Raw genomic sequence first — 9,722 nt, 5'->3', positions numbered from 1 at the left:
TTTTGGTTTTTCTCTGGTACCGGGAACCGAACTCACGACCTTGCGCTTGCCAGGCAGGCGCTTTTGCCGCTGAGCTAAATCCCCAGCCCCTCTAGAATTCTTTTTGTTGGGGCTGGGGATTTAGCTCAGCGGCACAGCGCCTGCCTGGCAAGCACAAGGTCCTGAATTTGATTCCCGGTACCAGAAAAATAAAAAAGAATTCTTTTTGTTTATTGATTGTCTTCCCCACAAGAAACTGTCGGGATTGTGTCTATCTTATCACAGGGCTTGGGACACATTCAGTGCTCAGTAGGTGATTGTTGAGGGTATATTAGGGCAGAGGTTAATTTATTTAACACAATCACAAGTGCATTAAACAGAACCAAAGTTTATTTCTGGGCATAGTAGACTGTACGGGGCTCCAAAGTGTGGGCTTGATTCTGACTCTAGCCCTTGCGGTTCACCATGGTACCACCTACATAAGGCATTCCCAACAGCGAGAAAGGGAAACTATCCCCTTTTCTTTAATCCGCCAGCTCACTTCCTCGGGAAATCCTATTGGCCAGAATATGGTCACATGGCTGTATTCAGCCGCAAAGGAGGCTGGGAATTGGAGTTTCTACCCAGCCCTGAACTCTGGACTGAGAGGGAGAGAAGATCTTGGAATCAGTAGCTAGTTCTGCCGCAGGTGTGTTCCTCAAATCTAAGTGAGAGAGGAAAGAAAAGAGTATTCAGAATGGAAGGTGTCAAGGAGGAGGACAGCCAGAGGTCCTGGGTCTCTGGAGCTCAAGGATAAAGGTGTTGGGGCCAGGGATATAGGTCGGTGGCACAAGTACCTGCCTGGGAAGAGCGAGGTCCTGACTTAAAAAATTTAAAAAATTTAAAAAAAGGAAAAAGGTATCAAGAAACCTAGGACGGCTAGGAGGCTGAGACAGGAGGATCACCGCAAGTTCAGTGCCAGCCTGGACCATATGGTAAGACTGTCTCAGAAACAGTCAGAAAGAAACCTAGGGATCTGGGACCATTGTACGTCTCATGGAGGCTACTGGTGGCCAGGTGAGAGCCTGGGGAAGCCATCAAGGTGGACTGATGGGCTTCTGCGTCCCCAGGACACGGAGCTGGCCGAGCGCCTCAACGCCAGCCTGGCCTTCTTTCTCAGCGACCTCCTGTCCTTAGTGGACCGTGGCTTTGTCTTCAGCCTGGTCCGAGCTCACTACAAGCAGGTGGGTGGGTGTGGCCAATGACGTGGCAGGCGGTGTGGGCGGGGCCTGTGGCTTTACCCCCGGGACGGTGGGTGGAGCGGTGCTGCTATCCACAGTGACCGTGTCTCCCAAAGGTGGCCACACGGCTGCAGTCAGCTCCCAACCCTGCAGCGCTGCTGGCCCTGCGCATGGACTTCACCCGCGTCCTGTGCAGCCACGAGCACTACGTGACCCTCAACCTCCCCTGCTGCCCCCTGTCCCCGCCGGCCTCGCCCTCCCCCTCTGTGTCCTCCACCACCTCCCAGGTGAGCGGCTTCCACTTCCCCCTCGTCTCCTTGACCCAGAGCTTTCACCTCCAACCCATCGCTTTAGATTTTGACCTTACCGATAGCTAACCCCGACCTCTCGCCTCTGACCCTTTCCCCAGGCCAGCCGTGTGCAGTCACTTCCCAGGCGGCTTTCACGGTGACCGCTCCCTCTGCCCCTCGACCGTGGTCTTCCTGCCACCCCTGATTTCTCTCCCTACTCTGCAGAGCTCCACCTTCTCCAGCCAGGCCCCGGACCCCAAGGTGACCAGCATGTTCGAGCTCAGCGGGCCGTTCAGGCAACAGCACTTTCTGGCCGGGCTGCTGCTAACCGAGCTGGCTCTGGCCCTGGAACCTGAGGCCGAGGGGTGAGCACAGGTCCCGCTCGGCCCCCGGGGCACATGAGATGGGGAGGGAGCCATGTGTGCCCACACTGAACACCCCACCGCCCCGCAGGGCGTCCCTGTTGCCCAAGAAGGCCATCAGTGCCGTTCACAGCCTGCTTTGTAGCCATGACACTGATCCCCGCTATGCTGAGGCCACTGTGAAAGCCCGAGTAGCTGAGCTGTACCTGCCATTGCTGTCACTTGCCCGGGACACCCTGCCACGGCTGCACGACTTTGCTGGTCAGTGGGCCAGGGATGGATGGGGCCATAAGGTTTAGGGGATGGATCAGAAGGGGACAGGAAAGCTGGGCGTGGTGGTGTACGTCTGTAATCCCAGCACTTGGGAGGCTGAGGCAGGAGGATTTTTTCGAGTTGAAGACCAGCCTGGGCTACAAAGTGAGCTCAAGGCCAGCCTGAACTGCATAGCGAGACCCTGCCTCAAAAAGACAAAACAAAACAAAACAAAACCAAAAAAAAAAAAAAAAATAGAAAGAAAGGGATGGGAAACACCAGGCACAGTGGCACACACCTGTAATACCAGCACCTGGGAGGCTGAGGCAGGGCAATCTCTGTGAGTCTGAGGCCAGCCTGGGCTACATAGGGGCATCCTATCTCAAAAAGAACTGGAAAAAAAAAATGAATAAATAAATAAATAAAAAAGACACAGACATTAGGATCAGCAGAACAGGTTCATGTCCTACACAGGGGGCCTAGAAAGCTAGGAACCACCCTTAAATTTCTCACCTGTAAAACGGGGACAGGAATGGCATCAATTATGTAACAGAGTTACATGAAAATTTGAGTACTGTAATACCAGCATATTGGCAGGCCACAGTAAATGATAGGGACGATGATGATATTTACTGTCCTGTGAAAGGATATGAGGGGCAGGGAAATATCGTGAGAGAGGAAAGCTGGAGTCCTGCGTTCACGCATCCGTTTATTCACCCAGTATTCTTGGGTGCCATTGAAGGACAATCAAAGATCTCGGTTAGGAACGAATTTGGGATTTGTGGGTTGATCTCTTTCATCACTATTGGGACATTCTCAAATTATTTCTTGAATTTTTTTTCTACCTTGTTTTTTCCTCCTCTCTCCTGGGACTCCAATTACACGTATGTTAGACCTTTTGAGCATGTCACATATCTGCTGTTTTTGTTTCCTTACTCTTTTTGCTCTCTGTGCTGCAGTTGTGAAATTTTCTTTTGTCCTGCCTTGAGGGTCACTAATGATGTCTTTTTTTTTTTTTTTTTATGATGTCTTTTAAATCCATCCGTTGAGTTGTTAATTTCAGATATTATATTTTTCAGTTGTAAAATTCTTAATGTGATTTTTATAGATTTTAATTTTATGTTGAAATTCTCCACCTTTCAACTCTCCCCCCATCTTTTTCTCTATTTTTTATTTTTAAAGTCCTTGTTTGCTAACTTCAACATTTGTTCATCTCTGTATCTGCCTTTATTCTGTCTCTCTCTCTCTCTCTTATCCATCATATTTTCCTGCTTTGTCACATGTCTTGTAACTTTTTATTATGCGTAAAAGAACCACAGGGTGGAAGCAATATCGTTTTTCTCAGTGAGGGTTCTTCTGTTCTCTGAGGCAGATTGGATGAGGGGTCCATCACCTCAGTCCAGCCTGGAGTTGAGTTAAGCTGGGCTGGGCTAGAGTTTTAGTTAGATTCAGGCTGCCTTTTATTTCAAAAATCCCTAGGGCAAGTTTGACATGGTGGTACACACCTGTAGTCCTACCTGCACAGGAGGCTGGGGCGGGAAGGTCACTTGAGTCCAGGAATTCAAAGCCAGCCTGGGTTAAATAATGAGAACCTGCCAGGCATAGTAGCACACGCCTGTAATCCCAGCACTCGGGAGGCTGAGGCAGGAGGATCGTTGCGAGTTCGAGACCAGCCCGGGCTACAAAGTGAGCTCAAGGCCAGCCTGAACCGCATAGCGAGACCCTGTCTCAAAAATAAATAAATAAATAATGAGAACCTGCTTCAAAAAACAAAAATAAACAAAAGCACAAGAAGAAAGTTCTGGAAGCAGACAGCCGGAGAGCCCAAGCTGGCCTGGGGGAAGGGGTTGATGTTGAGGCCAGACTCCTGAATGCTGAGACGCAGGGCCTCATTTACTTCTCCCACTCCCCACAGAGGGCCCCGGCCAACGGTCAAGACTGGCGTCCATGCTGGACTCAGACACAGATGGCGAAGGGGAGGCTGGAGGTACCATCAACCCGTCTGTGGCCATGGCCATTGCTGGGGGCCCCCTGGCCCCGGGCTCCCGGACCGGCATCTCCCAGGCCGCACCCACCGTGAGTTCCAGCTCACCCCCTTAGACACTGTCAGGTGGAAGCTGTCATGTGACCACACATAGGGTGTGGTCAGCCAGTGTTCATCTCACATGGGGAAATGAAAATCAGCTCTTTTCTGTCTGACCCAGGTGTCCCGCCCAGGCTGTCCCCTGTCTGCAGAATCAAGCCGGACCTTGCTGGTGTGTGTGCTGTGGGTCCTGAAAAATGCAGAGCCCACCCTCCTGCAGCACTGGGCCGCTGACCTGACCGTGCCTCAGCTGGGACGACTCTTGGACCTGCTGTACCTCTGCCTGGCTGGCTTCAAGTACAAGGTTCAAAGCGAGAGGCGGGGGTCTGAGGCGGAAGAAGAAGTCTTCGTATACATCCCCGGCTGTGGGGCATCATGGGCGGGGTGTAAAGGGGTGGACTGTAGGTGCACAGGCTCTGGATAAAGGGGTGGAGTGAGACAGGCCTGGCAGCACAGCCTGTAACCCCAGGACTTTGGGAGGCTGAGGCAGGAGAATCAAAAGTTCAAGCTTAGACTGGGCAACATAGTGACTTAGTGAGACCCTGTCTTAAAATAAAAACGGGCTGGCAGTGCTGCTCAGTGTGAGGGAAATGGGTTGAATCTCTAGTACAGCCAAAAAGAAAGAAAAGGGCTGGAATATAGCTCAGTGGCATAAGCACCTGCCTGGCAAGCGCAAGGTCCTGAGTTCGATTCCTGGTACCAAAAAAAACCAGAACAAAACAAAACAAGAAGAAAGAAAAAAGAGCTGAGTTGTTCACCTTGAACCCTATTTCTCTGCCCCCTGCCGCAGGGGAAGAAGGCCTTTGAGCGCATCAACAGCCTCACGTTCAAGAAGTCTCTGGACATGAAGGCCCGGCTAGAGGAAGCCATTCTGGGCACCATCGGGGCGCGGCAAGAGATGGTGCGGCGGAGTCGTGGTGAGAGGACAGGGCTCCCTTTCCTCCCAGCCACCCCGCCCCTCTGTCAGCTCACTCCTCCCAGGAAGAAGTCCGTACGCTTCCGGCACGGTGGCGCACTTCTGTATCTGCAGCCATTTGGGAGGCCCAGGCAGAAGGACCGCAAATTTGAGCCTCAGCCTGGCCGACTTAGCAAGACCGTCTCACTGTAAAAAGTAAAAACGGCTGGGGATATAATCACGCAGTGGTAGAGCGCCTGCCTGAGCAAGGTGCTGGGTTCCACAGCACTCTAAAAAAAGTAAGAGAAAAACGCTGGGTGTGGTGGTGCATGGCTGTCACCCCAGCACTCTGAGAGGCTGAAGCAGGAGGATCACAAGTTCAAGCCCAGCCTGGGTGATTTAGTGATTTAGTGAAACCCTGTTTCGAAAACTAATACTAATAAAAATGGCTGGGCTGTGGCTCAGGGGTACAGTACTTGCCTAGCACGGGCGATCCTCTGGGCTCCATCTCCAACATCACCAAGAAAGAAACAAGTTCCTGTGTCATTGCTGCACACGGGCGTGTCCACTCGGCCAGCGTCGGCTTTCCCGTGCCCTACCGCGTCTCACCGCGCGAGGACTTTCATCCTCCTGGGTTCTGCTCAGATGTGTCCTATTCTTGCACATGTATGAACATGTTCTCCTATGTCCCAGAGAGGAGCCCTTTCGGGACCCAGGATAACGTCCGCTGGCGCAAGAGCATAACACACTGGAGACAAGCTTCGGACCGTGTGGACAAGTAGGTGTGGGCAGCGATCAGTCAGTTTCCTGTTACTGTAACAGATTACCTGAGATAGGGGGCTTTATAGGATAAGAAGTTCCTCTGGGGCAGAGCGCTTGCTTAGCAAACACAGGGCCCTAGCAGGGGGAGAAAAAACAGGAAAAAGAAAAGAGGTTTATTTAACTCTCAGTTTTAGAGGCTGGAAGTCTAAGATCAAGTGGCCCCATCAGTTTGTCCCTGGATGAGGGCTTGGCAGGAGGTATCTTGGCAGTGGGAATGTGTGAAGGAAGGGGAAAGACAGTGCATCATAGGACGGGAGCCACAGTGCTGGGTGGAGCCTGGTTTGCTCTTTATTTTTTGCTGCTGTTTTGGGATTTTTGATTGATTGATTGATTTTTGAGTCAGGGGCTTGCTATTTAGTTCAGGCTGGCCTCAAATTCTCAGTGATCCTCCTGCCTCAGCCTCCTGAGTGCTGGCTGGCATGACAGGAGTGTGGCACCATCCCCAACTATTACTATTCTGATTTTCTTGAGACAGGGTCTCATTGTGTATTCTAGGCTGGCCTTGAACTTTCTATGTAGCCCTAACTGGCCTTGAACTTGAAAGCTTCCTGCCTCAGCCTCATGGGTGCTCAAACTTGATCTTTTTATAACACCTTACTCTCAAGAACTGGCACTGTATCTCAAGATACAGGCGTGGTGGCACACACATGTAATCCCAGCATTTGGGAGGCTGAGGCAGGAGGACCTCCATGAGTTCAAGGCCAGCCTGGGCTACATAGTCAGACCATGTTTCAAAAACACAAAACAAAATAACTAAGGGGTCCCTTGGGCACCGCCTTAGTCCCTTGCACAGCCAAGCCCCAAAGCTTAGCAGGCAGGAAGGGAGTTTCTGGGTTCAGACGAGCTCTGCACTGACGTCCAGGGGACGGAGAGGGCTCACCCCCGCCCTGGGATGCCGCTTCCCAAACTCTCCCCTCCCCTCCAGGAGCAAGGACGAAATGGAGCATGAGGCCTTGGTGGACGGGAACCTGGCCACAGAGGCCAGCCTGGTGGTTCTGGACACACTGGAAATCATTGTGCAGGTAGGGCTTGATCCAGCACCTGCCTAACCTCTGACCCACGCTCTCTGACCTCTGACCCCTACAATCTGTAACTCCTTGATCTTTGCCTTTTCTGTCCCCGTCACCACTGCGGTCTCTAATACCTGGCCTTCTTGTACCCTTCCCCAAAGACAGTGCTGCTGTCAGAGGCCCGGGAGAGCGTGCTGGGCGCGGTGCTGAAGGTTGTGTTGTACAGTCTGGGCAGCACCCAGAGCGCGCTCTTCCTGCAGCACGGCCTGGCCACCCAGCGGGCCCTGGTGTCCAAGGTGAGCAGGGGGTAATAATTACAGCAGCAGTTCCCTGAGCACCTGAAACAGGCTCCTCAGCTGCAGCTCACACAGGAAGGAACTAAGGATCAGAGAGGCCAAGTCACCTACCCCGGTCACACAGCAGGGGGTGAGGACGTAGCTCAATGGTAGAGGGCCCACCCCGATGCATGAGGCAGGCAGTGGCCTCACTCTCTAGTAGTGCAAAAATGAACCAAAAAAGAAACTCCAGCCAGGCACAGTGGTGCACACTTGTAATCCCAGCACTCTGGGAGGCTGAGGCAGGATGATGACAAGTTCAAGTCCCATCCGGGCAATTCAGACCCAGGGCTTCTCAAAATAAAACAGTATTTTTAAGTGGCTGGGGTTGTAGCTCAGTGCGAAGGTCCTTGGTTTAATCTCCAGTCCCCAGACCCCAAGATAAAGCGAGTGAGCGAGCAAGAAAGAAAAATAAAATCCAGGTCTGTTGTTGGCCAAAACGGGCAGAACCGAAGATTCCTCCGCACAGTCTGGGTGTGGGCGCCTCTGAGCCCCGAGAGGGGTGCTGAGCAGCTTCTGTCTCTGTCCTGGGGGGCAGTTCCCAGAGCTGCTGTTCGAAGAAGACACCGAGCTGTGTGCGGACCTCTGCCTGCGGCTCCTGCGACACTGCGGCAGCCGAGTCAGCACCGTGCGCGCGCACGCCAGCGCCTCGCTCTACCTCCTCATGCGCCAGAACTTCGAGATCGGCCACGTGCGTGGGCAGGGGAGTGGCCCGTGGGTGGGCGCGGTCTGAGTGGGCGTGGTCTTGTGGGCTACTGGTCGGGGCGTGGTCTGTGGCGGGGGCGTGGTCTACACTGGGCTCCCCGGTACAGGCAGGGCGGGGGAAGGGAAAGAGGGAGGGGAGCAGAAGTCACCGAGGGCCTGGGGACAGAGTGCTGGGGACGGGTGAGCAGAGGGGCAGCTGACAGATGGGCGGGCTCATGCAGCAGAACGGGGTAAGGACTGGGCAGGTTGAGCAGACCCTGGTGTGGGCTGGGGGACCAAGGTTGCCAGGACGCCTGAGCCTTCCCTACCCCTGCAGAACTTCGCCCGCGTGAAGATGCAGGTGACCATGTCGCTGTCGTCCCTCGTGGGGACCACACAGAACTTCAGCGAAGAGCACCTGCGACGATCCCTCAAGACCATCCTCACCTACGCCGAGGAGGACGTGGGGCTACGGGACAGCACCTTCGCGGAGCAGGTGACGCCCGGGGTCCTTGCCCCACAGAGGCCCCCCGGGGCTGTGCCCGGCCCTTCTTAGCCCCAGGTGCCACCCCGCATTGATCCCCCGACGCCCCCGCACAGGTCCAGGACCTGATGTTCAATCTGCACATGATCCTGACGGACACGGTGAAGATGAAGGAGCACCAGGAGGACCCGGAAATGCTCATCGACCTCATGTACAGGTGCGGGGGGCGGGGACTAAGCCACGCCCACTCGCCCCCTGATGAGAGGGGCTGAGGGACAGAGGACGGAGGGGACAGGACATAGACACAGGTACAGAGGGACAGAAGCCAAGTGTGGTGGTGCACGAGTGTAACCCGAGTCCTCTGGGAGGCTGAGGCAGGAGGACTGCAGTTCTGACTCAGCAAGACCCTGTCTCAATAAAGTCTTGTCAAAGGACTAGGGGCGTAGGTCACTGGTAGTGTCCCTGGGACGGGTGAAAGGGTGGACTGGTAGGGGACTAGGTGAAGAGGGACAGGTGAGGAGGCGGCTGGTGCTCGGGTCACAGGAAGGTAACCCGTGACAGGCCTGGCAGACGGAGCCAGGGTCCCAGGACTCACTGTCACCTGCCTGCGCCAGGATTGCCCGTGGCTACCAGGGCTCCCCGGACCTGCGGCTGACCTGGCTGCAGAACATGGCCGGGAAGCACGCGGAGCTGGGTAACCACGCGGAGGCCGCGCAGTGCATGGTGCACGCCGCTGCCCTGGTGGCCGAGTACCTGGCGCTGCTCGAGGACAGCCGCCACCTGCCCGTGGGCTGTGTGTCCTTCCAGGTGAGCGGGCAGCGGGTGGCCCGCCGCGGGGGAGGGGCCCGGTGGAGCAGAGACGGAGTCCCGTGCTGCTTCCCATCCCAGAACATCTCATCCAACGTGCTGGAGGAGTCGGCCATCTCCGACGACATCCTGTCCCCCGATGAGGAGGGCTTCTGCTCCGGGAAGTACTTCACAGAGCTGGGGCTTGTGGGGCTGCTCGAGCAAGCAGCCACCTTCTTCACCATGGTGAGGTCCGGGGACAAAGGACACTGGCTTAGCTCGGGTGGTGTCCTTTCTGGGCAGGGTATGTGGAAACAAGGAAAAGCATCCAGGCGTGGTGACACATGCTTAGGCTCCTGGAGCCTAGGAGGCTGAGGCAGGAGGATCTCCATGAATTTGAGGCCAGTCATCCTGGGCTACATAATGGGTTGAAGGACCCCTTGAACTGTATACTGAGACCCTGTCTCAGAAAGAAAGAAAGAGAGAGGGAGAGAGAGAGAAGAAGGAGGGAGGGAGGGAG

At 54.6% G+C, this 9,722-nt stretch overlaps 1 protein-coding gene across 2 annotated transcripts in view; it reads left to right on the top strand.

Moving 5' to 3' along the window:
* Window positions 1-9,722, top strand: part of Dock6 (dedicator of cytokinesis 6) — a gene marked incomplete at its 5' end in the record, with an annotated part of 41,623 nt that overhangs the window by 23,764 nt on the left and 8,137 nt on the right. For both annotated transcript variants that reach the window (XM_013505182.1, XM_013505181.1), the window contains 15 exon segments: window positions 1,089-1,202; window positions 1,316-1,486; window positions 1,715-1,854; window positions 1,943-2,112; window positions 4,019-4,179; window positions 4,308-4,490; window positions 4,977-5,103; window positions 5,775-5,859; window positions 6,829-6,925; window positions 7,075-7,209; window positions 7,787-7,939; window positions 8,270-8,428; window positions 8,533-8,633; window positions 9,031-9,223; window positions 9,305-9,448. In XM_013505182.1, the coding sequence (XP_013360636.1) occupies window positions 1,089-1,202; window positions 1,316-1,486; window positions 1,715-1,854; window positions 1,943-2,112; window positions 4,019-4,179; window positions 4,308-4,490; window positions 4,977-5,103; window positions 5,775-5,859; window positions 6,829-6,925; window positions 7,075-7,209; window positions 7,787-7,939; window positions 8,270-8,428; window positions 8,533-8,633; window positions 9,031-9,223; window positions 9,305-9,448 (2,133 nt within the window).

This window comes from Chinchilla lanigera, unplaced genomic scaffold, assembly GCF_000276665.1.
Source record: "Chinchilla lanigera isolate Chin_1 unplaced genomic scaffold, ChiLan1.0 scaffold00094, whole genome shotgun sequence".
Classification (NCBI taxonomy): domain Eukaryota; kingdom Metazoa; phylum Chordata; class Mammalia; order Rodentia; family Chinchillidae; genus Chinchilla; species Chinchilla lanigera.
The sequence above is the reverse complement of the archived record's forward strand: the minus strand, read 5'-3'. Positions and strand labels throughout refer to the sequence as shown.